This window comes from Ciconia boyciana, chromosome 11 (assembly GCF_034638445.1).
Source record: "Ciconia boyciana chromosome 11, ASM3463844v1, whole genome shotgun sequence".
NCBI classification, from domain to species: Eukaryota; Metazoa; Chordata; class Aves; order Ciconiiformes; family Ciconiidae; genus Ciconia; species Ciconia boyciana.
This window is the reverse complement of record NC_132944.1, coordinates 14,507,731-14,535,370: the sequence shown is the minus strand read 5'-3', so window position 1 is coordinate 14,535,370 and position 27,640 is coordinate 14,507,731. Positions and strand designations below refer to the sequence as shown.

At 46.1% G+C, this 27,640-nt stretch overlaps 1 protein-coding gene across 2 annotated transcripts in view; it reads right to left on the bottom strand.

The window, feature by feature from the left end:
• Positions 1–209: 209 nt before the first annotated feature.
• Positions 210–27,640, bottom strand: part of FRMD4B (FERM domain containing 4B) — a 138,426-nt gene continuing 110,995 nt past the window's right edge. Inside the window, exons 10-23 of one of the 2 annotated variants that reach the window (XM_072875832.1) lie at positions 27,414–27,471; positions 26,403–26,489; positions 16,861–16,937; positions 15,605–15,743; positions 14,948–15,089; positions 13,979–14,112; positions 13,772–13,891; positions 12,275–12,503; positions 8,938–8,994; positions 7,460–7,607; positions 6,089–6,214; positions 4,123–4,928; positions 3,395–3,524; positions 210–1,946 (exon numbers count right to left, since the gene is read on the bottom strand). In XM_072875832.1, coding sequence (XP_072731933.1) covers positions 1,826–1,946; positions 3,395–3,524; positions 4,123–4,928; positions 6,089–6,214; positions 7,460–7,607; positions 8,938–8,994; positions 12,275–12,503; positions 13,772–13,891; positions 13,979–14,112; positions 14,948–15,089; positions 15,605–15,743; positions 16,861–16,937; positions 26,403–26,489; positions 27,414–27,471 — 2,374 coding nt within the window. In that variant the 3' untranslated portion in view covers positions 210–1,825. The remainder of the gene's footprint in view (positions 1,947–3,394; positions 3,525–4,122; positions 4,929–6,088; positions 6,215–7,459; positions 7,608–8,937; positions 8,995–12,274; positions 12,504–13,771; positions 13,892–13,978; positions 14,113–14,947; positions 15,090–15,604; positions 15,744–16,860; positions 16,938–26,402; positions 26,490–27,413; positions 27,472–27,640) is intronic. The other variant, XM_072875833.1, reaches the window with a different exon arrangement.

The following is a 27,640-nucleotide window of genomic DNA, read 5'->3' as shown; positions in this document are numbered from 1 at the left end:
CAACAGTGTGGCCATTGCTGACTCCCCTGCCCCGGGCTGGGCGATTTGCACGGCAGCCGAGGCCACTGATCCGCAGCACCCAACCTAACACTGCAGGCCAAAAGAAATCAGACCATGGTGATTTACTCTCTCTTACTTTAAAGCCCTGAAATAACACACGCTGCACTTTTCCAAGCACTCAAGTAGAAATAGGAGGAATGCTGAAGTGGTTTTGGTAAGCACACTTTTTAGTTTATTGACCTATACAAAATAATAGGTCTAAAAAATTCAGAAGTAGTAAAAGAATAAGCAAAAAGAGCTTTCGCATTTCTAGAAGGCTATACAAATATGCAAAAACAAGGAAATAAGTTATTTTTTATTTTTTGTTCGTTTAATTCCAAATCGCGACTCTAATAATACAAACGACTAAGTACCAGCTTAACAAGTGTGTCCTTCTGTATATATTACATGCTCTGGAATACTGGTAAAAAATGTCAAAAAAGTTTATCAGAAACTTTTCTATTCACAATATGAACAAGGAGTAACTAATCCTTTGTATAAAAGAAAAAAAGAGCACCATTTATGGAATCCTGAAGCACAGTACAGCTGAGAAACGAGAGATATTTTACCATATGCAAGCGAGTCGTCGGAAATCACGCAAGATAACCCATGCCAATTTGTTCCTACAGATGGATGACGTGAGGTAGGTTTATCCCTCTTAGATCACGACTGCAGTCGCACTTTTTTCCTACACAAATGGTTTTGTGAAAAATGCTGTTCTGTCACTTAGTGACTTAGCAACGCACCTGGCAGTTCAGATGACTCGCAGTACAATCCTAATGCCCCTCATTTTAAGGCACCCACTTGGCTGTTTGTGTTTGCATCCACCTTAAAATACTGGCCGTTACAATCAAATTGTTCGCCGTCTGATCACTGGAGCTCCCCACTGCAGATCCTCGATTCACTGTGGCAGAGCAAAATGTAACCGTCACCCGATGAACAGGGGTCACTGTGCAGCCACCACGAAAATTTGCCTACTCCTCCACACAGTGAAGTTGTACCATGGAAAGGTCATTAAATGGGAGGTTATTAATTAGACTTTATCGTGGAAAAGAGAGTTCAAAGTTTACTGCTTCTGTTTCCAAAATCCACAACCACCTGTAGTTTTACATGACATAGTGTCAGCAAATTCTTTTATTTCCAGAACTTGCTTGTGGTGCTAACAAACACTCTTAGCAACACCCCAAAAAATGGATAAACTCACTCAAACCTCCATAATTAAAAAAAAAAAAATAAAAAATCCAGCCTTCCTTCAAGTAATGTTCCAATACTGATTAAGTCACCCTTTGCCTCATTCACACGCACAGTATCTATCCTTCATAAGCTTATGAAAGTCCTTCCAGGTCATCATAAGCCATGGCAGAATAAATTTTCATTTCTTCTTCTTTCAGACATCAGAATTGTGCTCCTAGAATTCCTGGTTTTTCCATAAGAGTCTCCTTTTCACATTTTTTTTTTTCTCTGAGGTTTGCCTTCAACACCTTCCAATCTTCCAAAAAAGTGCTTGCTAAATATAAATACTTCCACCAAGTGCTGCGTCTAGTCATAGATTAAACTGTGGCTTGCCCTTGCTCGTGTAGGCTATCTGGATTCAGAAAGAAACGCCATTCGTGGCAAGACTTTGTCATTTTGCTACAGTCCCTCTTAATGCTGAATTTAAACTTCCCCAGCAAAAGAGCCTGCTTCCTTTTTTTGTTCGGTTTGGAAGTTCCACCCGAGATCTGCCTCAGAGTCATAGCATTTTGTGCAAGGCACGCGAGGGTACGAATGCAGGGCTGCAGGCGGTCTACACGAGCGTCCCAGGCTTTGAATCCTCGTGCCAGAATAACCTCTGCTCGTTGCTGTGCAAGTCTTCTTCCAACCGGCTCTCATCACCGCCACCCAGCTGGCTCGTCTCTGCATACGCTCTGCAAGAGAGACATGGCATCAGGGGTCAGCGAGAGCTGAGGGTCTTCCCCAGACCCCCAAGTGCTGCACAAACTCACGCAGCTCCCTTGGGCTTGAAGTAACGCTGGCTACTGTGAGTTCACCCCAGCGTAATTTGGATCCAAACACAAACCCAGTTTTCGTGCTGCAATTGTGTGCAGCAGGATCTCAGCTGCTCAAAACTGTCAAGACTGTATGGCATATTGATTGCTCATTTGCCATAATCACATCAAAATAGAAAATAAAACAGATGAACGATTAGACAAGTGATTCAGAATATGGAAAATTAATAGCTAATAAACCTCATTTAGATAAAGCTGCCAAAATAAGCAGTTTTCAAAGCCCAATTATAGGAAGTTAAGAATTTAGTAGAAACTGTATTTTTAAACACTGTTATACTGTAGATCTTTTAAATCACTGCAATTAAAAAAGCCCATGGCATTTAGGTTAGAAACAAGGATCTAGTACAAGCTTTTGTATCTTTTCTTACACTTTATTTTAAAACAAACAAAACTAAAAATTCAGTGCTTTCACGCAAGTTAGCCTGGCAGCAAGCACAAACTGCAACCCACAAAGCAGGAGGCACAAACATGGGGCACTTAATACAGCTGGCTACGCTTAGCATAAGCGTACTTAAACGTGATGGCATTTATGTGGGCAGAGCCACTCCCCTGGACAGGAGGTTTCTGTCCTCACTGATAACAGCCGGCATACGATAGCGGGGGGAAGAGACTGAAAACACCAAGCAGAAGCAGCGAGAGAGCTGCAGGAATTTCTGCAAGGACAGAGCAGACCCTGGGCTCCCCGCAGTCCTCGGGAGAGCCCCCACGAGCAGGGCAGCTCTGCAAGCAGCAGCACGTCCCGCCTGGTTCCCGGGTTAAGCTCTGCCAAGCAAGATGTGCCTGGCAGATGAGGTATCAGCTTTGAACGCCAGCACTCAGACATGAGGTTGAAGAGAGGTGTTTCCTTTCCTTGTTTTTCCACAAGTTTATCAGCACAGGCACTACAGCTTCAGAAACACAACAGGACTGCGTCCTGCCGGACTGCTAACGGGGTGCAGGAGAGACCTCCTGTCACAGCAGTAAGAGGGACTGGGCTCAGCCAGTGCTCTGCCTGCAACACTGCCCCGAGCACCACAGCTACCAGGGAATGCAAGATCTTCAGTGGTCCAGCATCAGCCAGAGGAAAAGGCTGTGCAACAAGTGAGTTCGTCCTTCACTATGACTGCTTCCCCCTTCCTTGAGTATCGGTGGTACAGGTAGTGGTGGTACAGCTGATCTACTCCACACAGAGAAGACTTGCTCTCACAAAGTCAATTTTATAATTACTCTTCATCCTGGCCCTTGGAAATCAAGCTGATTTTCTCAGAAGTTTTAACAGCTTGTGAAATGCAGAGGAAGGGCAGAAAATCTTGATACGCTCTACTCACCTGCTCTGCAAAGGAACGTTGCCATAAACATTCCCATAACAGCTGGCGTAAGAGGAATGAGACAACGTATCATAGTCTGAAAGTCCCAGTGCAAGTGGGTTTCGCCAGTTCCCAGTGTTTGCAGAAGATGCTGGAATTAGAAAAAATTACAACAAATTAGATCTTTCTCCAGCTAAATCAGCTGAGACAAATGAGACGATTCTCATTAGCAATCTCTATGGGTTTCTGCAGGACACAAAAGCAGACAACGCAAACACAAAATATGATTTACAAGCCCTACAGGGGAGGGGAGGAAAGCGCTGCACAGGTGGTATTTTGGAGCTAGGGAATCTCTTTAAAAAGACTTCCTGACCCATTCAGTGATGCTCATTGTACTGTATTTTGGAAGCCATCATGGCAACTGCATTTATGTTGCCATGAAGTTTCACACATTGCTTTTAGTTGGTAAACACTCCTGTTTGAAACCCATATGGCTCTTTGTGCTTCTTTGGACTACTGCACTTACAAAGAGTAAAAGGCAGTTTTACCCATAGGAGAAGGCAACAAGCAAGTCTTTATTCCCAAGCATGGAACAACAAGATCCTGTTCAGTTCCTCATCTACTTTCAGGACAGAGATCTAGCCTTGCTCCCACTCTGCTGACTTCATTGAGGCAGCGGAGGGGGGCAGAATTTGACACACAGGAGGGACTTACAAAAAACCCTCAGTATAGAAGAAATAGGTCATTACCCGAAGAGAATGACGACACCCGACTGCTAGGAGAGCACGGCACCTGCAGACCAGCAAAGCCCAAACTCCTTTGAGATCCTCTGTCAGACTCAAAGCCTGCCTGCAGGCTATGACCCTGTTCCTTTTGACTGGAGGCACGTTGGTACCAACCACGGAGATGCTCTGCTACTAAGGCCTTGTGAATGTTTTTGGTTATATGCTCCGTTTTAGCAACTTGCTTCCTTGGAAGCCTTAGGGTTGCGTATGGGTTGTGCGGTACTCTGTCCACTTCATCCTCATGGTAAGACCTGAATTCCCTGTAACGGTCATATCCGTAATGTGCCGATGAGCGATAGGAAGGATTGACACTGTACTGTCCCTCTGTATCGCTCTCATAAACATATCCTCCATTGTAATAAACGTCAGATTCGGTGTATGGGGAATATCCAGAAATATAGTAAGTAGAGGAAGGCTGCTCCTGACTTTTGTGATAGACACCATTGCGGACATCCTTCTGGGCAAGATTTGGCATACTGCCTGAATTTGAAGCGGAAATGTTCTGTTTCTTTGACCGTCTTCGACCCCTGGTCCTGTTGTCGAGCGTCTGAGTAGTATAATACGGATTGGGACTAGGTGTCACGCAGTAATATTCTGCGCTTGACTGGCTAGTGTAGGATGATCCATCATCGAGGATCTCTGTGCTGCTGCTTCGCTGGGACTTTGAGAGGGTGAAGGCTGCCTTTTCAGCAGGAGTCTCGGACAGCAGGTGGGTTTGGGATTCCAGACTTCCACTGCGCTGCCGGCAATGGTGCGGGGAAACATCTGGCCTGAAACAACACAGATGTAGGTTGGTTAAAGGCAGTCACACGCAAACATACAGAATTGGAGAGCACACATGGGCAAGCCAGGCATGCTGCCTCCCCAAAACACAATGCAAACCCAGTCTTATCCTTCCACATAGGATAGCTGCATTGCAAGAAATTCAGCTTGGCCGAATTTTAGATTTGCTACAAAAGTAGATGTCTCATATAAAAATCTATCATGGTGAGCAAGGTTAATCTGTGACAGGGATACATGCGGCAAAGCTCACAAACTCATGTTTTGTAATGATTTACAGGAGGGTGCTCTCAGTTTTTAAGTAGGTTAAGTCTACACAAGTAACTGAGCTAGGAACAGAACATAGGAAGATGGGTTTCCTGTGGCTCTGTCTCTCAAGGCTGCGTTACCCCAGCCAAATAAACCATGAACTCTTGATAACACCGTAAGATTTATAGCATCAGCATCTCTCCTTCCCCAGCACGGATTCTCAGCTGTCTAATAATACAGATGAGCTCACGTTGCAGCTCTCTTCCCATAGTAAGGGCACTACTTGGGATCCTTTCCTCTATCTGGCCACTTGCTTTTTCAGGAGGCTTGTAGGAACATAATCCACAGCAGACATCTGTCAGCTCGTGGACAAGTTTTTGTGGGGAGACCACTAGCTGACGGACAATACAATTTGATAAGCCTCACTTTGTTAGAAAACAAGGCTACAAAGGAAATGTAAAATAAATGCTGGCTATCTTACAAGTATTTTACAGAAACTTTCTGAACAAGCATTACTTGTTAAAACTCCCTATAGGTACCTATCTGGAAATGACCCTTCTCCTATAGTCTTTCATGTTCACATAGGCAATATTTGTGTGCCAGCTTCCACCTCACTCCTAATTTTGCAGACACCCATTTATGCGTGCTGCTATCTGCCCAGACAGGGTTTGTGCTCACAAACGCCCTCGCTCACATGTCACAAAGCTGATGCAGGACTGTGCCAGAAGGTGGTGGCTGATATTAACCTTGTGCCTCCAATATCCAGAAAAGACATTTTAAGAGCCTAGCCCTGCAGTAGGGAAAGCTGCATGGCAAAGGATCCTTTGCCCTCTTAACACCATTTGCTTTTAGTCTTCTACTGCCTAAGATGGACATCGCACTTAAAACAAAGCCCCCTTACTGTAAATGGCTGCTACTGTAGGCATTGCGTGTGAGCACGGGGGTTGTAGGCATGCTTCTCCCCCCATGGGGCTGGGGCGGCCGGTCCAGGGTTCGGTAAGGACTGCTGTGAGTTGAAAGCGGGTCCCTGTAATGAAGGAGACAATCCCAGTTAGGTTAAATGCCATGCAAGTTGCAGCACGCAGAATACGCGCACCCTAAGTCTTGAAGAAACAAAGTAAGGGGCAGAAAAAACAGGTAAGAAAAAACAGGTAAATAACAGAAAAAACATAACTGGATGCGCTTCCCCATATAAAGAACAGCATTGTTAAACAGGAAGAAAAATTCAGCTCCTCCTTGTGGTTCAAGGGAGGTCCTCACGGGATGACCGGCAGGAAAAGCTGCTGCCAAAGGACAGAAGTATGAAGCAGAAGAGACAGAGCAGGTAACAGAGAAGCAAAGGAATCGGGTTTTAAAATGAAGCACACCACAGCTAAATGGTTACATATGGCTATAATTCAACTTCTGAACTTCATGTGGACTGTTCTGCTTATCTTGAGGGACAGACGAGAAAAACACAAAGACATGACATTGCCCAAAACTTTACAACATTTTTAAGCATGCCTTCAACAGCCTGCTCACGCAAGACACAGTCCAAGACATATCAAGATCAGTGGGAATCCTTACACTGAGAACAACCAGCACCAGATCCGACCCATACAACGTGATCACACAACCATCAGCAGAGCTACTGCTATCGATGCGCTGCACGGAACTGTTCTTCTAGCTCAGAAAGTGCCCAAATCCCACGGATGCATACAGGAACCTCAGCCAGTCACTGCAGCTGGCGCCAATGATGGCAGCTGGCTGAATCCCAGTAACTGCTCTTACATGGAGAATTGCCCATCAGGACTTACGTGAATTCTGTACGCTTTGACAACATACCTGCTGAAATACTGACAACATCAGGAGGGATGGGTATGGTTTGGTGCTATCTGAAGCCATTAAGCACAGTCATCAGGAAAACTACAAGTTGTTTAATTAATACTGAAAGCAATCCACAGAAATAGAGACAAAAGGTGACAGTACTGGTGGGCACGAGCAATTCCTTAAATACAGCCCTTGCTATTAAATTTCTCACCTGTCTCAAACCTCTTCACAAAGACTACACTACCCTACAATTTCAGAGACCGTGACAACTACTTATACACTTATACACACTTTTGTTACTAAACAGGAAATTTAGCTCCCATGACCAAATCCTGTAATTGCAGAGGAGCGTGGAGGCAGCAGGCTCCGCTGGAGTGCCCACAGTAACAGGAGTCTTGGCAGGAGCAAGACAGAGCTCATGCCAGCAAGGCAGAGAGCACGGCAGCAGTAAGACGTGCCCTACCTGGAGTGTCTGGTTTCCAAGAGCTGCTCGTTTACAGATGACTTTCTGAGATGAATTCTCTCCACCCCAAGGGACTTTGGTGGAGGAAGCCTTGGAGAAAGCTGTACAGAGCTGGGTCTCTGTGCTGGCACAGGAAGCAATTCACTGACTGTTGGAAAGGAATATGTATTTCGTTAGCAAAATCCTCGATATTTTTGCCCTATATGCAAATCTGTGGCCCCTAAGCAGAAACACTTTGCGCTACAGAGACAATGACAGAAGCTGTGAATCTAGAAAGGCTCTCCTGCCTGCGCCGAGCTCTCCCCCACACGGACAGGACATCGCGGAGGCTTGTACAGATCTCAGCAGCACCAACTCCTACAGAGATTACGCACAGCTCGGGGCTGTGCCAGATCACAAAGTGGAACTTCCTTGGGAAAACACCTGTTTGCAGTGCAATCCTTCCCAGAGCCGAGCAGGCAAGCTCAGCCTCTGCAAAGGCCAGTTCCTCTCCCTCACCTTCCAGCTCTTTACTTGAAAATGACATTTTAAGAATTAGTTTTGAAATACAACCTAAAAGGGACTGACTTCAAAAGCGACTGAATGAGCAAAGACAGCTGACAGACACATTTGCCTGAAGGCAATTGGGAAGACGCCGGTTTGATCCTTGTTCTCCCTTTGCTTAAGGCACAACCCAGGTCCCATCAGAGCCAACAGGAAACTCCAACAAATACATATAAATGCAGGACGAGCATCACAGAAAACACTTTCAGAAGCCAAAGCCCTGGCTCTTCTTCCACTTGTACAAGCAGGAATCAGGTGTAACTCCATGTTAAAGCACCATATGGGTTGTACAAGTCTAAAACTGGGACAAAGTGAGATCAGAATCAGGCCCTAACTGAAAAGTGAGTAATAATTTAGATAATGTTTGTCCCCAGATGATGATTACCCAGTTTAAGGGAGAGGCAAGCCAAGTCCTTTCCACCTTGTGGAACAGGGCGTGAATGTGTGTGTCTGTGGGTGTGTGTGTGAAATGAGTAAGCTGAGCAAACATCATACCCATACAAGATGCAAGCTCACTAGGTAACAGATAAATGTAAACAGATCGTTAATATCTGTGACTATTCTACTTTTTGTAAGTTTTATAGTAGCTGTGAGGACAGAAGGGCTGGGCAAATCCTCCCAGCTCGTAACTCCTCCAGCCGCTCATCTGCCTCTGGCCAGGTCCTAGGAATGTTTGAAATTCAAAGCCTTCAGCTCGCAGGTTGGTCATGTTAAAACCCATCACCTCCTCTAAACACAACTCGGATCAGCTCACAGAGCAGAAACTTTCAATAACTAACCCATTGTGAGGAAAGACATTCCTATTAAGCTCTTTTTTCCTCCGCTATAAAGTGATTTGTCTTTAAAAATGTCTTAAAAAAGGCTAAAGGCCATTAAGTCAAAGGAATGTCTCCGAACGGGCACACTTCATAGGAAGAAAAGGAAAAGCAACATACCATCATCATAGGTGGTTGTATCGGACAGGGAGCTGCTCTCAGATGGAATTATATCATCTGTGAATGAAAACAAGCACTTTAAGCATAGGAGAGACCCAACATTGATTTCCAAATATCACACAATTTATTTTCTACAGGTTCAGAGACAGCTGCTACTTGTAACACGACAATCTGTATGCTTTAGCCCTCAACAGCCTGCAGACAGTCCTGCTTTGGAGTATATATATCATGACCTAGTTGTGCTCGCTGCAGTTCAGCAAGCTACCTATGCAGTTATCAAAGGAGATTTTTTTCAACTGCAGTGGGAATCAGGCCAAGATTTACAAAGGTGTTTTCCACCCAACTTCCAACAGATCTCACAGGGTGTTTTGGTGCTTCAGTAGGAGTCAGGAGCCTACACAGACATGTAGGTCTTGGCTGCTACCATCTAATCTCCTCTAGGTACACCTGAAATCCCACCAGGTAGGTATAAAATGCCTTTTGAAATTTGGCATTCACTTTTGAATGTTTCATCAGCAAACAAATTCTGTTTCAATTAAATTAATATCAATCCAGAATAATTCCACTGATTTCAATCAAGGTATTGCAAATCCCAACAACACAGAGAGCAGTAACTGTTGTATGGACATTGCAAATACTTTGTGTTTCTTTTACATTTTGTTATTTATCCAAAGCACTTTACTGGACCTGCCTGTCCGCTCACCTTGAAGCTACACACTACCATTCGCTCAGAAACAGCCTGTCCTTGCTAAGGTTTAGAACAGACCAGCAGTGGCAGAGAAATTAGGCTGGTGATAAAAAGCAGCACTAGAGATAATTAACCCAGAGAAAAAATCTGTTCCTAGGCCATTTCTGGCAAGATACAGCGCTGGTGGGGTAAAAAGTCTACATGAACCTCCGTGCACGAGGGAAAGGAAGCAACAAAAGACGACAGTGGCAGCCACGTTGTGTATGACACCTGCTTCTTCCACCAGCCATCACAAGCACACACAATATATGTTGCTCCCTTGCTGCTGTGCTCTTGCTGGGAGGAAAGGTCTGGTTACAAGAATTTGGTAAATAGAGCAGCTTTTCAAGAACAGCGAAACATCAGGGCTGGCCCCTGCCCTGAGGGGACTTGTCAGACCACCGAGGATGGGTCGCAGCTCTGCTTGCAATCCGACACTGGGAAAAAGCTTCAGGGGAGCTCATTCACGTGAATTTGACCATGTGGTGGTGAAATACGGAACTGGGCTCAGTGCAAGGAGGAAAAAAGCCTACCTGGGTGGGGGGGAAGCCAGCCTAAAGCTATACTGCTGGATTCACGTGGGGTCTGCAATGCTGACATATGGGGGAGCTCTGAATTTAAATCCCAAATCTGTGCAGCTCCCTGCAAAAGGGGAGGAAACTCTAGGCTACAGAGGAAGCAAAGGAAAGGGAGAGTGCAACATGGGGAGCAGGAGACAGTCCAGTACATCCTTCACCTCCCGTCCCTTGGGGGCTGGGATGAAAATAGCTATGGTTTGATTCAATAAATCAATGTTACTACTTAACACATCATTTCCAACAAGTCATTCCCCAAATTCACAGCCACAAGTGACTCATCACTGCTCAGCTTTCTGAAACCCTGTACCTTGAGCCCGAAAGTACAGTCAGCAATGGTGAAAAGGTTACACATAAAATCAGTTATTGAAGCAGACGGCAGTTCTGCTTCAGGTAAAAAACCAACCAACCAACCAAAAAAACCCCAAAAAAACACACTGCACTGCAAGAGCCAGGAACTGGAAGGGAACGCAGCTAACATTGCTGGCTAAGTATTTGCTGTCTTGCAGTCCCTGTCTGCAGGGAGACCCTCCGAGACACAGAGTCCAGGCCCTTCTGGCTGTGTCCACCTTCTCAGACAGCAAACAAGGATGTCATGCATCAAATGTTGCAAAATGATGCACTGAATGTATAAGGACTAACTCCTAAGTTGCTTGTTTGCACAACAGGACAAAAAACTGCGTGCAATGAACAGCAGTGGCTGTGCACGGATGCTGCCTCACCGGGCTCTCGCTGCTCGCCGCCCTTCAATACCTTCCTGGGTGTTACTACACGCCATGTGTCCCAGGTAATACAGGACCTCCCACAATTACTATCCAGCCTGGTGAGCAAGAGACTGGAAAAACAGATGTTTTCCTCATCTCTGTCCATCAGGAACTAGCTGAGCCACATGAAATACCAATCGTCAACTTTTCAGAATAAGCACTTTGTCATGATGGCTGCCGTGGTTTGTGCTGGGTAAGAATCCAAACCAAGCTCTCAACAGGAATGGGGCATGGTGAAGGTCTGCCCAACAGAAACCTGGCAGTGCACAGGAGAAGGGTCTCCTCCAGGGAAAACATTTATTGGCAAGAGGTCTCATCTCAAGGGTCAGTAAGAGGGTATCAATATAAACGGCAGAAAAATCTTGCATTTTTTTTCCCACCTGGCAATTCCCAGGAAAAATCCCACTAACCTCACAAAACAGCATTTCCTCTAGGACAAAGGGGAAAAAAGAAATCAATTAAACATTAACAATTATCCACATATATTTTTCACAGAGGGGAGAAGTAAAACATGTCCTAAAACCGTTACTCACTATAGAAACTAGAAGAACCTGCAATACCTATGAGCTTTTACTACTGCCGAACTCCGTCAGTTGGCTTGGATACTAGCACGTTTCCATGCTTTATCCTATGAAGCAGCAAGAATCTCACCTCCCTTAGGAAAATCACACTTTCAGAATGGAGAGGGCAAGGGTATCTGCTTTCACTGTGCTCTTCAATGGCAAATGCATTTAGTTAAAAATCTGTTTGCCACTATCTGCATGCATAAACTCTTGAAGTTCACTTACGCCTTCCTGGAAATCAGTAATTTTTAATCAAGAAACAAAGTCTTTGATCCGTATTTCCTCGATCCTGTAGAAAAACTCACACGCACAATTTTTGCTAGAACTGAAGCATTGCGGAAGGGAAGGGAGAGAGATCTTGCACATGGCAGCTTGGACATACCACTGCGCTCAAGACACTATGAATTCAGACACCACACCAGTTTCGGCTGAGGCGCTCCTGCCAGCCTTTCTACGTATAGCACCTTCGGTCTGTACCTGGTGCTGGAACGTGTTTGCACTTGTTCCTAAAACTGCAGCTTATTCTGCCCTCAGCCTATAAGCAGTGCACTTGTCGTATCAGATGCAGGAATTGCATCTCTATTTTTCTTACTTAACTGCCTTGGAGAAGATAATCACACAGAGGAAACGTAAACAAAACTTGTGAGCCAAATTACTTTTTTTCCCCCCCCCTGTTTTCATGAGAACACGGGGAATTCTCTTGCCCACCTGGTAGAGTAAGCGTTGATTTCTGGGTTGGTTTTTTGCCACACTTGATTCTATACTCATTTATGGAATTTTCTATCTCTTGCAGCTTTTTTACAGCATCAGCATACTCTTGCTTTCTTTTCTTTTTCACATTTTTGCAGAGGTCTGGCTCACTGGCAAGTTTCTTTGCAGCTTCCACCAGCTTTTGCTGTATGATAAAATTGCTCTCCAAGTCCTGCAAAGCGGGATCCTGCAAATTTGTGAGATGAGTTATTTGCTTCTACTCTGGGTAGAAATTATCAAAGGTTATTGGATAGAAGATCTATTTTTGTGGTAATGAAGTGAAATCTTGAGCACAAAACACAGAAATACCAAAGTTTATAAACAAGACAATCTAAGCATATGAAACCCTTACAACTTATTTCTCTGACAACTGTAAGATTGTGAGACCTCTTGAGAAAGGTCTGAAGTTCTCAAGCCTGGGTGACACAAAATAGACACCTAAATTCGGGTGTAGACCCTTCTGTTACACAAGCCAACCTGCAGGCTGTTAAACTCCCTGCTCCAAGTCCAAGCCTGAAAACGTCTGTTCAAAAACCTCTCTCTGCTTTAGAGAAAACAAAAATGGAAATTGAAATCACCATACCTATGTAACAGGAAGGTGGATGCTTTAATTAATTGTTTGTAAACAACTTTGAGAGGCTCAGATGAAAGGTGCTGCAGAGGTGCTAAGCAACACATTATTAAATCTGGTCAGCAGGATTTTGTTTCAGTAGCATCAGTTTGCTGCAGACATGGATTACACCAGTACTGTAAGCCAGGGCAGCGAGTTTTTGGTGAAAGACAGATGCAAAGTGCCCAACACCTACTTACTATTTGGATGATACAGCTTGTTAACAAATCTCACAAGGAACGAGGAGGAATGGTATGCGTCCAGAAACTGCATATATCTGAATTACCATATCTCCTGAGTCAGTCTCTGCCAGCAAAGTTCGTATTAGCTTGAGCAATATAAAAAGCTTTGACTTAGGTAGAACTTGCATTAAGCCAGAGATAAATCTCCTGCTGTCACCTGTCACACAACTATGCTCACGGACAGATGATTTTGCAAGGGGGACAGTGCACACCCCTGCCACTTTCTGTGTTCAAACACAGTCTCAACCTGACACAAATCAATGCTTGAGAAAAACTCATAGTCATGGGTTGCCCAATGGGATTATGCACCTGCTCTTCTCTAATTAGCACTAAAATGTCCATTAAAATTCAAGCAGTGTGGCCAAATCAGGTGTTCACGTCAGGGGATTTTAAGGCCTTTTGAAACTGCCAACTTCCTGGTCATTTCAAAGGGAGCACGGCTGAAATAAGGGTGGTACCAGGCTAAATTTCCCAGCCTATGCAAGTGACTGTCCCAGCTGCCTCCTCTTAAACAACCAGGGAAGAGCTGGATTATTTACAAGCGACTTTGGCCACCGGTCTGGCCACCCCACCTTTGCTGTGAAAACAAAGTGCAGCGCTCACCTCTTCGCTCGGGAGCAGGTTGTCATCCAGCTTGAACGCTGTGCCAACACGTCTCCTGACCTGGGGAGGTTCCTCTCCAGCGCTCAGAGGATACTCCTTGGGCATCTTGCCCGTCAGCTCCTGGGGAACAGAGAGGGCTCCGTGTGAAGGTCTGAGGGAGAGAAGGGCTCTTGCCCACCCAACCCCAGCGTAAGGTGCAGCTCTCACCGCCTCTCGCAGGCAGATTTTCTTCAGCTCCTCAACTTTCTGAAGCAGTTTTTCCTGAAGGAGTTTCTCTTTCTTCTTTAGTTCCATGATTTTCTCCTTCTTTTGTTCTTCACTGACCTCTGAATCCTGAGAGCCTGAAAAATACACTCTCTGTATCAGAGGATTTGCAGATAAAAGCCATTTTTTTCTGGTCAAGTAAGCGGAGATGTCCCCAAAGCAGTCCAGTCCAGCAAAAAACCATGTTATTCAAAGTGCAACATCCAGCTCTCATGTCATCCAGCAAGCAGGCTTTTAGGAAATCCACACTTTTTCAAACACCCCAATGTATATACTTGCACGATAAGTCCCAAGTATACACCCTGAAACCCCGCCACCCAGAATATAAATCAATGCATTAGGGATATCTATGATATACTTGATATTTTAGCTTTGACTTTGCACTCAAGACAGACTGAAGCTCCTCACTTGGGCTTCACCTTGAGACACCTACATGTGGCAGCCAGGCTTTTACCTCCCCTCTTTTCCCCTCCTGCACAGTCAAGGGAGAGATCTCAAGTCCACTCCGGTGCTGAGCTTTATTTGGAAGCATTTATCTTCTCTGCTCAATTCTGAGGAAGCTTGAGGCAATTCAGCTCCTCGTACAGGTACTTAAAGTTAGCCTGGATCAAATTTCCCTTGGACTTTGATGAGACTTACAGTCATTCAAGGACTGACTGGTAAACTGATATCAAATTATTCATGGACCAACAGTATATGGGTGCTTATCCATCTAGCATATTTTTATTTCCTTATTTAGTTGGGGGGGGGGGGAACTAGCAGATTATACTATTGATGTTACTGTTTCAGATACATAACTAATACGGGCCTTCACATATGTCACTGTATTTATTGTCAGCTAGCTTTGTTTTCCCTTTTAACATACACAAGCCCCACTGTACTTCACTACCTTGCATTTACATGAAGTATTACCTGATGAGATCAAACTGCCGTTGCTAGCCATAATAAGCTGGTTCTTTGCCTCCAAACTCACTAGCTTTGAAACTTTTGGTGTTCCCATCTCTGTCAGATCCATGGCGATATCATCCAAACTTCTGGCTGAAGGAATTTTTGCCTGAAGGAGTTTGAAAGAAAAAAAATCAACCTCATCGAGTTACCTCTAATTAAATTCAGGACACAGCATCACAGAAGATGACATTTCACACCTCATCTCCCACAAAATTAAGGGCTAAAGCAACAGCATCACGCAGGAGTCGCGGTGCACAGGGCTGCACTGGCATTCCTCTTCCCCTCTGCTCCCAAAGCCTGAACCGTCTCCCAACTAAAAACCTCTTTGCTGTTTGCACCATGTTCAAAATGAACACAAGAAGGAGACAAAAGAAAAAGCAGATTAAACACAGAAGTGAGAATCCCCTCTTCTGTGATTACACTTCCATAGCCCTTAATTGCAGGCAGGCTAAAATGGATCAAATTACAATACTGTTGCTAATAGCCTGCTCAAAAAAGTTGACAAAAACAATTTGTATTTTTTCTCTGGAGACTAGTTTATCCGTGGAACAACAATACGCTGAAGCATATACAGGAAAGGTGTTGAAACGTATGCCTACAGTAAAATGCCTTACAACTTACTTTGCTTTGCTTTCTGTCCAAGTAAAACTGGTGTTGACTGATTGCCATCACCCAGATGGACTTGATCAGGGAAGTGTTTGCATACCAGGTTTGCACTACCAGTCCACTCTGACCAAATGTCCTTCTCGACACTGAAATTCTGAGGAGGTGAAAAGAAATGCAATTTCAAAATAGGTCTTTGAGGTTTAAAGTCCCAAATGCCTCTCTCTCAACCAGGCAAGGCTCAGCCTTTATTTTAGAGATGTGAAAACTCGGATTTCCTTCTCCCCACCACCCAGTGCTGCTGCCTTTCCTCCCTCCTAACCTTCCCTTCATTTTACAAAGTTAAAGCCCCTGGTTGGGCTTTGCAACACGGAGCAACAGCAACTGCTGTGCCTTTAGTTCAGCAGCGCAGTTGTGCTGCTGAGACCAACAGTTGGGTACGCTATAAACCTAGAAAGGGCGAGCAGACTGCCATGGGACCCTGGAAGGAGAGATCAGGCAGGATGGGGACCTGGGGGGATCAGCAGGGCATCTTGTGGCTCCTCCTGGCCCAGCTGAGAGGCACAGCGGTCCTGTGCCAGAAGTAGAAAGGATGGCAGCAGGAGAAGCAGAAAGGAAGGTGGAGTCAGAAATTCACCCTGGGCAAAGGCTCTTCCTTCTTGGGAGGGATCTTGAGGGGAAGGCACAGGAAAGCAGTCTGTGGGTGAGCTCCCACCCTAACCGGCAGTGCTCCTTCGGGCCCCTGAAGGCTCAAGCTCAGAGGAGGGAGCATCGCTGCCAAGGCAGGGGAGAACAGAAGATGAGCAAGAAAGTCACGTCCAGGCCCTGCTGGCTGTGTTCCTGGGTCCCCTGCTGCAAAGGTACATTACAGCGGCCTCTTCGGGCAGGGTTTTGTAAAGTGAGCAAATTTGGCCATGACAAATAGTCCTCCTTCTGCTCCAAGAACTCCCTCGGCAGACACCGTAGGCAATTTGAGAGAAGGAAAGGACACCCAGAGCTGTAACACATCAACAGTTGCTCCAGGTTGCTCACTATGGCTGTGACCTTCCTTCTGCAACATCACAGCACTACTTGTCCATCACCCGCAGACCGGATCCAGCCCTGGTCTGTCCTGCCAACCGCAGGATCAGGCTCAGTATTGCAAAGCCCAGAGTAAACTCAGGTCTGTGTTGAACTCAGAGGCACTTCCCACCCCCATCCATTAACACGAGATGATGAATCCCCAGTCTGGGCAAAGATCACCCCACTGCTACAACTGCCTCCTCCACCCTTACCTGCGGGGATCGTGTACTTCCACAGCAAATTTCTTTTCACGGAAATAGAGATTTTCCAGCTGTTTCCATTGAAATAGCTAGGAGAATTGGGAGAGAGAAGCAGAACACTGTCACTCCAAGAATCACCAGTCTTCTCCCCCCAGGGTTATACAATTTCAGCAAATTACAATTCCTGTGTATCTGCAGCTAAGGCATGGACTCAGCGATAACAACATTCATAACATTCATTAAAATAAGCACATAAACATAAATATATAGGATGCCCCTCAAGTAATTTCACACTCTTACAGACAATGCATTGCAAATTGAGGATTTTGCCTGTGACAACATCTGTTTCCATCAATAACACATTTAATTTCACTGCTAGAAGTTCACAGAGATCTCGGGAGGGCAGCTAAAGTCCTTTTCTCTCTGATTAAATGCAAAAATCTCTATACAAAGTAATTGCATAGCCACCTATGGTCTCTTCCCTCAGTCAGAACATCCCCAGGGAATGGCAGCAGCTCGGGGAAAATGAAGACCTTTCTCTTCTGAAGACACTGGGTGAGAGACTCAGTATGACATTTTGGAGCAGGGGTACAACACGTACAGAGAAAGAGCAGCTACAGGAGGAAGCCACTCCACAACGCATACTTCTGCAAGGAAACCACAGATTTCCTGTAAAGTGCCAGCTGGGAGAAAAGATCAAAGTCAACCAGGGCTGGGCAGCTGCACCCGTGGGATCAGAATTTCATAGGAATCTGCTCTCCCTTTGCACCAGCATTAGCCACCCTCCTGGGATGATCCGTCAGGGGTTGCCTCTTCTCAGCCCACCTGTGGCCCCTCGGTGCCAGTTTCTGCAGCACCACCTCCTGCCTGCTCTCCAGCGGTGCCAGGGTGCGTGGGCACACATGGAGACCCGTATGGGTGTCCCCAGGGACGTCACCTGAAGATGACGGGATGCACAAGTGCAGCAGCACACGCTGTAGTTTACAGGCAGCTCCTTCCTGGAGCTAGAGCCCACGGGGATGTACTTGAGGACCTTCCACGCAGGCTGGGCAGGCAGGGCCAGCCTTAAGTGGGAGAGATCAGCTTGCAACATCAGTGATCTAGCAGAGACAGCTGGGGCCATTACACTGACCCCCTCCTTCCCCACAGGAGCTTTTCAAAAGCCTTCAAGGCTGCAGCCACCACACCACAAGTCCCCAGGACATGCGACGTTCCCGCTGACCCCTGCCAAAACCCGGCACGCTGTGCTCCGACTACAGAATAATTCCAAGTTTTGTACAAAATTACGTATTACGCCATGCTTCGTTTGAAACATTCTTAACACGGACCGTAAATGAAACGTAACCCCCTGCATGCGTTTGTGGGGAAAATCCTGGCTCTTTCAGTGACCTTTCCCTCTGTTTAGTTAAAACTTTCCTTTCCAGCACTACAATTTATTATTAGATCCTGCTGTATGAAAAACGCAGCAAAGGGGAAATGTCATTTACTTAAACTAATAAGTCACTTTCTAAAAGATCGTGGAAGTTTTACTCTGCTGCTTAAGTAAGTTTATCTTTGTACTAAGGGCACCCTGCCCAACCACACTACTTTCAGAAGTGCCCTCTTTATAACTCAGCATTAAGCTTTTAAATAAATACATTAAAAAAAAAAAGAAATTAAAAAGAAAACAGCTCACGCAGCGTGTCCGCACACTGAGCAACAGCGCCCGTGGGTGCTCCCCCACGCAGGGACCCAGCGCGACCCCGGCCGCCTCCCTCCCTCCCCCCCCCGCGCAGCCCAGCGTGCAGGCTCCCCTCCCCGCACTCACCTCCCCGCAGCACCGGCCCCTTCTCCCCGGCACCACCGGCCCCTCTCGGAAGCGCCACGGGCGGCATGAGGAGCGGAGCGAGAGGCGGGCACCGCGCCGCGCCACCCCGCCCCGCCGCCGCCGGCCCGCTGGGCCCGCGCCGCTCTCGCCCGGCCTCGCCTCCCCCTGCTGACACACGCCTGACATCACCGCCTCTCCCGGCAGCGACGCCTCCCCAGCGCACCCTTCCCTCGCATCGAGGGAACACTGAGCCGAGGAGAGGGCCGAAGAGGGCTTCCACCGGGGGGGCTGCGCCCCCGCGGAGCGCCCCGAGGCCTCGCGGGGGCTGAGGTGGGAGCAGCCGCGGCGAGGGGGGCTGCCGGCAGCCCCGGCCCCCCGCGGCAGCCGCGGCCCGGCCCCGCCGCGTTGACTCACGCCCGAGAGGCAACAGGTCCGACCAGAAGCATCCGTCGGGCCGTGTTCCCGGCTGCCCTGCTCCCACGCTCGTAAAAACGCTGGGCGTGCTTCAAACATGACCTCTGGAAAAAAAACCCGCCTTGTTGCCTCTTATCGGTTGCGGGTGATGACACCCTGTCCCCTTTATCACTTCCTCTGGGTTCTTCCCCTCCGGACGTGCCTCGGCATTCCCGAGGGCCGCAGGAGGAGTCACCTGTCCTAGGGGCAGCGAGGGTGAAGAGGGTCACCTTTGGCAGGGGGACAAAACGCAGCTGCCCCAGCACCCCGAGCAGCCTCCTGCCCAGGCAGCGGGACGCACCAGCACTCCAAGGGTCTGGGTGGACCCTTCCATGAGGAGCTGCCTGTGCAAATTCAACGCCAGACCCGGGTGAGATGCATCCCTGATCATCTGTGGTGCCAAGAGGAGGAAAAAAACCCAAAAACAACCAAATAACCTTTGCATTTGTAAGGAAACCTGCATGGAATTGCCTCAGGATGTGGGTAGAGCTTTGCTCCATTTCCTCCCCACCCTGTGAGATCCAGCCCAGCCCAAAAAGGAGCTGATGGGTGCCCAAAGCATTTGCAGCCAGGTACATTCAGCCCAAAGACACTTGCCTCCTTGCCCAAAGACACGCAGGACTGGGGTAACTCCAGCTCGCCGCCCTGCTGCAGGAGAGATGGGGAAGCGGTGTTTGAAATCCTGCACACAGGACACATGTTTGCTCTTATGGACTGAAAAGCGCCCTGTCCTTAAGCTATCTCACTTCAGAACAATACACGCTCCTTAGCGATCAACTCCTCTGACAAACCCTCCTGCAGTCAGGTCCTTAAAAAAAATGACCAATGATTATATGAGCAGCTTCAGAATAAGTTGTGGACTAATAGTATTTCTATAGGTGCACTTAAAAATAATAATGAAAGAACATATTAACAAGTTTCTGCCTAACATGTCTGGATTCATGAAGACAAGAGGAAAAAAAAGGCCTCAATACAAACAAGGGGAAAAAAAAGTAATAAAGAATAAACCAGAGTAAACCAAATGAAATTCTATAAACTCCTTCAAATAACATTTTTCTAAATTGTGGTCAAAAGGCAATACTCAGGAAACTGTCACTGCACTAGAGTTTTCCTGCTCCCTTCAAATACTCCCTAACTCTGTATAGACATGTTTCTAAATCATTCCTAATTTCAATCTTACCTGAACTACATGCATATTAAAAGACAAGAGTTGTAAGAAAAAAAAAAAAAAATCTGGAAATCTGAAACTGGTTTTTGAGGGCTGGAAGAACAATTAGGAATAATTAAAATGTTTTTGTGGAAGTTTTGCAATGTATGTTCCCCTTAACCAGACGATTAGGTCCACCTGAGCTAATGAATGTTTTCTTAACAGCCTTCCAGCCATTTAGACTGCCAGATCCTTAAAGGCTCCTGAAAACTCGCATTGAGCATAGCAGGGGCTGCCCGTCCGACTCTGCAGGCAGAATTTGGCCTGGTCAAGGTTTGTTTCCTGGGTCTTTCTGGAGGAGGCGGAGGTGCGAAGCTCCCTGATCACCCCTCCTTACCCAGGCACCCCTGTGCACCAGCCAGACTCCTACCACCAGCTGCTTTTGCCAGCCCAGGAGTTGAAGCTTCCTGCATTTCTACTGTGATCCTCTTCGAGATACTACAGAACACCAAACAAAAAGATATCGCCCTCCTAACCCTCCTTCCCATACAAACAGAGCTGTAATTGTAGTCTAACGAGACACAAAGCAGGCGCAGACTGCTTAAGCAGTGAGACACCTTAATAAAAGCAGCAGCTGTTTTTTTACCTGGCTGATCTTGCACCCAGTTTTGAATAAAATGCAAGTTTGTCTGGGCCTGACAGCAGGAGCTCACTAGCTTGGAAAAACGGCCCCATCAGGACGGCAGGCAGGAGCTGGCAGAGCCCCCGCCTTGCGAGACATGCAAGAGAGCTGCTCAGGGGCCCTTTGCTTAATATCAGCTTAATCAGCCTCAATCTGGGGAGAAGCTGGCTGCAGGGGCTGTGTGGCCAAGGACTGCGGCACCAGCCCCGGGCACAGCACGGGCCAGGGCTGCACCCGGGATGTTTCCAAGGTTGATGGCAAATTCTGACCAAGAGCTAAATTACACGCATCTCTGAATTTCCACCCAAGGGATCATCGGGTACAGTCAGTGTGGAAGTGCAAACCACGCTGCAGTGCTCGCAGCAGCCTTTCCCTTGGGAAGCAGTGGAGCCTGTAAGGAGGTTCAGCAACCCGCATCCCAGGAACTGGCTGGGAATGGCAATCTCCAGACAAATCTGGCAATTCAGACCAAGGAAACATAAAAGATTTCTGCGCACAGGAACGCACACCACCCCAATGAAGGAAATTACCACCCTGCCGGCAACGCTGGAAGAAGGGCTGCGTTTCAGCCCCTCCGCTGCAGTTTGCTGTCTGGCATGCTACCTTCAACCGGAATCTTTTTGTTTTAAATTGCTATGCCTGGCCATGGAGGGAGGCATTTGAGGAGATGGCAGGAGAGCCAAACTGCCCCACCTGCAGCAAATTCTGAGAGGAGGCAGCAGACGGCTCCCACCTGTGCCAGCATAAATTGGCAGAGCTCACCTGGAGGCATCCTTCATCTCTTACAAATTAAGCCATTCCTCTAAAAACCTCTTCAATTGCATTCTTTTCTACTGCATTACGATCCATCCTTGCTCAGTTCTCACTGGCATTGGCATTAACAAGAATCAGCGATGTCTCAGCACCAAACTGTCCCAAAGCGCATGTGTTCTGGGGCAGGTGACACTCAAGCAACTTTCTGCACATCTGAAAGGAACTGAATTTCAGAGCAGTCTTGTAACAGCTCTGTGTTTATTTGAAATAATTATGCGAGCTTAGTACTTACATCTAAATCAATGACTACTTCTTGGTGAGAAATAAACACCATAAAAGAAATCTCTGCCTAATTAGATCTGCCTGCTGAGAAGCCTGTACGAATGCCATTGTGTTCCGAACCATTCAGCAAAGCAGGACAGCAAATTTACATTAAGTCAGTCTTCTGCAAAGGAAAACTTTCAGCATCAGCTCTTAGTATATCTTGAATTAAAAGAAAAATATTGTAAGTATTACCTATTTCAAAACTAGTATATGCTAACAGAAACACTTCTGAGAACATAATGTATTCAAGACAACCAGCAGTAGAATTGAAATTCTTGCAGATTTGAAACAATACCACAGCAAGATTAGTTCTTCTCTTCAGATATTATAGTTAATTTATCACCAGGGAGTCGCCCACAGAAACACAATGAAGTGGGAGAACAAGTCAAAAAGCCAGCAAGCTGCCTTCTCAAATTCCCATCCCTCAGAGGATCACCACATATTGGCTGAACGCAGAATAAACTCAACTCATACCCTCATACACGCTCCATAAACAAGACGACGCATTGTTTATCTCACCAGTGAGAAGAACAGGGGTAGAGATAAAAGGGAGATCTACTCTGTTTTGAAACAGCAAGTCCTGGGACCTCTTTTATGCTTTTCCTAATCGATTCCGAGGAGACTAGGGACAGGATCTTGGCATGCCACCCCATAGCAAGCAGGAGGCATTTCTCAGTATTAACTGCAGCTGAAGGGAGAGTATGTTTGCAAAGCAGCAGGACTGCAGAATTAATCCCCGGTCTGAGCTGAAATCTGAACAAGGGTTGCCAAACCCTGTCTTTTTTATGCCCTGTGAGACTTCAGGATTATAATCAACTGAGCTCAGTGTAACCTCCAGCCAGTGTGGAGCCACTGCTTTTATCTACGAAGAAAAAGACAATTTTCATAAATGGCACAAAAAATAATTCTCCAATTTCAGTCTATTACAGCGCTGGAGCACAGTGCTTCCCTCGGTGCCCATCAGCTCGCAGTCCCGGGCGAGGGGTAAAACATGGGCTCACTTCGCTAGAAACCACTTCCAAAGCAATACAAGCTTTCAGGAGTGACTTACAGCAACAGAACTCCTTTCTCCAAACCATCTCAGGTCAACCAGCAAAATATTAATAGCCAGACTCAAACCTCCCCAGCCAGCTTTACGCAGACAGACATGGCAGGTTCTGCAGGTCCAGCCCCAAGTTACACGCCGTCCCCTCCAACAACACACGTTCCCCCTCACGGATGATTGACGGTACATGCACAAGCACTGGCAAGGCTGGGCGATACGGATCTGGAGATTGCCTCATCCAGGTCTGTCTTGCAAGTTACTTCCTGTGAAGAGTTCTCAACCTTGGACTTCACGCAACTGTGTTGATCCAACGACAAAATCTTGGTATAACCACTGTGCTCCAAGGCTCACATTTAGGTCTCTTTGCCTAAAGACCTACTTGGATAAAGCCAAAAGATTTCGCTTTTTGAGGAGGATGGTTATATTCATTGGGAATTAATTGACCCTGCAATTCATGGATGTGGTTAGGTTTTTTAATTTTTATTTTTTAAATTTTTTTTTATTCTGAATGTGGACTTAGCTCTTACCAGATGCCTACGATGAACACATTAAACATCTGATAGCAGCCGTTAACATTGCACAAAAAGACATGGGGAGCAGCATAAAACTGCCTGGTGTCAATTCAGCTGGAGCACAGGCACCAATTCCTGTTCAAAGCCTCCTGCCTGAAACTCAGCAGCTTTCCCACTGCAGCCAGTATCAGTGAGGGTTGCACACCCAGAGATCACTCACATCTTTAAAATTAGGAAAGGCCAGCTTGGTCTTCATTAGACTTGGACTCAGCCTTTCCCTTTTATTGAGTTAATCAGCTGCATGTATATTTAAACATCGCTAACTGGAGAAGTGGAGCACAAGGAGCACATCTCTTTCCCAGATGGCTAGGGATAAACACAACAGCACTTTTGATCCACAGAATAAACAGCAGGACAACACCAGCACATGGCAGTTGTGAGTTTGGCTCCATCCCGAAAAGCAAAGCAAGAAAATTCTGCTAAATCCAGCAAAACTAGCACCTCTGCGCCAAAAGACAGGCATAGTTTACACGCCTACTCTCCTCTTGCCCGCTGCTTCGGACAGGACTTGGAGACTCCTTGGAGATTCAGGCAAGCTATACAGAGCCTTCTCTCTCTGAAATATATTCTGATACATTCATAAATATGAACAAACAACAATACTGGTTAAAAGGAAACTTCTGCCTGCTGCATCACAGGCTACACTGAAATAAACAGCGTCTCAGCATTTTAACTCCAAAAACCAAGTCTGGACGTGGGTGTCTCTCTAGACCCAGCATCTGCTTTCCCCCCTGAAAGCGATCTGATTGCAATTAATTCCACGGATCACATCGGAAGTACACTTTGTATTTCAAACACTGAAACATCTTTTTCATAAAGAAACTGTTTGCATATTTAGCCACATATTAAAAGTAGTCATGACTCAGGACAAGCTGCGACTGAAGTCATTTTTGTCCCCTCCTGTTAACACCAGACACAAATTCATAAGGATACTACAGCCATATCCATCCCCACTTTTTCAACCAGCTTATTGCATTAAACCTTCCCTCTGCATTTAGGCTCTTCTCTCCCACCTTCCCTTTTAATCTCTATCCTCTGTTGTATAATTACAGTAAAGCAGACAACTATTTCAATTTCCATTGTAACACTTCCACTACAGAGGTGACCTTTGGTTTTTATTTTATTTTTCTTAAACACAACTCCTGCTGCGTTCAAAGGCAACGCCTCGTAACTAACTGTAGCAGGGTGTGACTTGGTATCTGGGCTCTGCTGACCTTAAAAAATTTTCTTAATCTGCCTGGTTGATGTTGTAAACTGAAATCCCACAAGGATGAAAACTGCTTGGCGAAGCAATGCTTCTAGCCAGGCAGGCTGCATTTTCTTGGAGAGCATTGCTGGCCACAGCTGGACATCTTGGCTAGAGAACGATCCGCATTTGACCTGACCGGAAAATCTTGTAGGTGTTGCCTAAAAACAGGGAAGTGCTCAAGAGCAAGGAGAACTCCTTGATGCTCTCCTTTGACAATCAATGGCTGCATTAACATTGACTTGATTTTCTAGGGTTCCTCTTGTGTCACTGTCATTTAGAACAGGCATGGTAAGAGAGACCTGGGACGAAACTACGTGCTTTACTAAACAATGCAAACGAAGGACATGCGAGTTCAACCTTGGACACACAGGCATATAAATATACCAAAAGAAACCAAGTCATAGCCTGCTCTGGAAAAAGAGAAGATCAAGTTAGGAGCTTGAAGGGGAATTACTCTTAACAAGGAAGTTTTTTTTAAGCTGTGTTTTTTGGCACAAATACACTAAACAATATCATTTTGCGAATATAAAATTTGCTGGCAGGAAGCACTCAGTTCATGTGAACTCCTGCCCAGATCGTTCCTGGGGAAGGAGAACAGCAAAATGCCAGGTCTCTGTCTCCTCACGGCTTAGATGTTCCAACAAAGACATGACCAGAAAGAAACCACACACACAAAAACGAACAGCACGGCCCCTGCACGTGCAGTGCTGGCTCTTCCCCCCAGCCAAGAGGGTTAAATAACTCTTCCAAGACTGTCAGGGCTCAGTCCTGTCGCAGGGAGACGTACGCGGCTACAGGACCAGGCAAGCTCCCAACACATCGTGTGCTTGGGCTGCGTGATGGGTTTTCCCAGGCTGCCGGCAGAAGAGCCTGTTAGGGCTGGCTGACAGGGGCTTCAAGGGAGCCAGAAGCGCGATACGGGACCCTCTGTCCTGTGTAAACAACAGGGGGGTTGCTGGCAGAGTTCGCTCTGCAGGAGACACGCTGGGGAGCACGGAGGTGGAAAGAGAAGAACAACCTCCAGTATTGAGCATTTACTCTCAATCCCCCCTTACAATTTGTTGTGTCATGGAAACATACAGTTGCCTAAACAGGCCTGCAGCTTCACGCAGTTCCCCTTGTATTTCATGGACATCAGTGGAACCTTTTATCACTTCACACACAAAGCACACCTATGAAAGCCAAGTGGAAGCACTGCTTGAGTACAAGGTCTTTAGTTTGGAACTTGCAGAAACCCAATTCCTTCCTACTACTGTAGTTATCCCTGGTGGCTGCCAAAATCCCCGTCCAGACTGTCCTGACACCACCAAAGTCAAGACAACACACGAGCCAAAGCTCCCAAAGGGAGCTTCCACCATCTATGCGAGAGTTTTACTGCCTCAGTGCCAGCATAATTCTCCTTCTCCCTCCAACCCCTTGTCTTTTGCTCACTAGCCTAATAAGCAACAGCTTAAAAAAGTATATTCTGACATGCAACACCACCCACCTCCCCCCCCAAAAAAATCAGATGCAAAAAACTTACTTTTCTGGGCTTAACTTTGTCTTGTAAGTCGTACTGGCCTATTCCTTTGTAACTTATTCCAAGCCACCACGGGATTCCTTGTTTATCCTGAAAAATGGACGTCTACATGAACCGAGAGCTACTTAAGAATTAAGCAAGTCCAAGATTACAGCCCATTTTATTCTGTGATAAGGATGAGTAGGTACAGAACAAGGACATTTTTTGCAAACAAATTGATGTGAAGTGGATTGCTGGGGTGAATGTTGAAACTTTCTCCCCCTGCCTTCCCAGGCAGCGGCAAGAAACTACATGGGGTTTGTGCAAAGTGGACAAAAAAGCGGCAGTGCTGCTGAAACAAGGGGGTGTCACTCATTGCAGGAGTGGCTGTGAGGGGGGAAGGATATGGGACAGAAAAAACTGCGGCCAGTGACTGGGCAAAATTCAGGCATGGACAGCGGCAGGAGCAGAGAACAGTGCAAAACATCAGCTTCTCAGGTACCAGTCATGGCCATGACTCAAAGTAAGGAGACATCATCTCTGCTGAGCTCTTCTGCACAAAACACTTTGGCTCTACAAATGGGAATAAATGGTGTATTTCCATCACTCTCCAAAAATATTTCTCAGCATTTCCCCACTCCAAGTACGCACCCACTAATCACCTGCCACTCAGAAGTAGTCTTTTCTACTTCCCCCCCCCCCCCCCCAATCTTGATTAGAAACGGCTCTGGGGAAACTATTAACTGCTTCGGATCTAGAAGTGATATGCAATTTAATTAAGCTGATATGAATTTAGCTCCTGATAGGATTACAGAAGGTTTTACAAAGATTCCTTTCTGTCTTCTGTAGCACATAATACTTTGCTGCTCTCTGGAAAAAAATTTTAAAGAATATTGAAGCAGGAAAAGTTATAGAGGTTGAAAAATGGGAGGTTTAATTCTAGTAGAAGAGTACTGAATCATCAAACTACTCCTATAGGAATGTAATCACATGTAATAAGCTAAGCAATCACATTATCTATGGGCATTTACTAACCTTTACTCCATAGTAATGAACTCCGTATGTTGGCAAAGCTTCTACCACTTTCATGTACCTGTAGACAGATTTATAGTGTATCAGATGATTTTTCTCTGGAGGGAATAATATCTATTAACATATTTTTTTCACATATACATTCAGGACATGTCATTTATCATTTGCATATTTTGAAGGTCTTAATAATTGAAGGCCCCTGTTTTGAGAAAAAACTTAGCATCATGGCT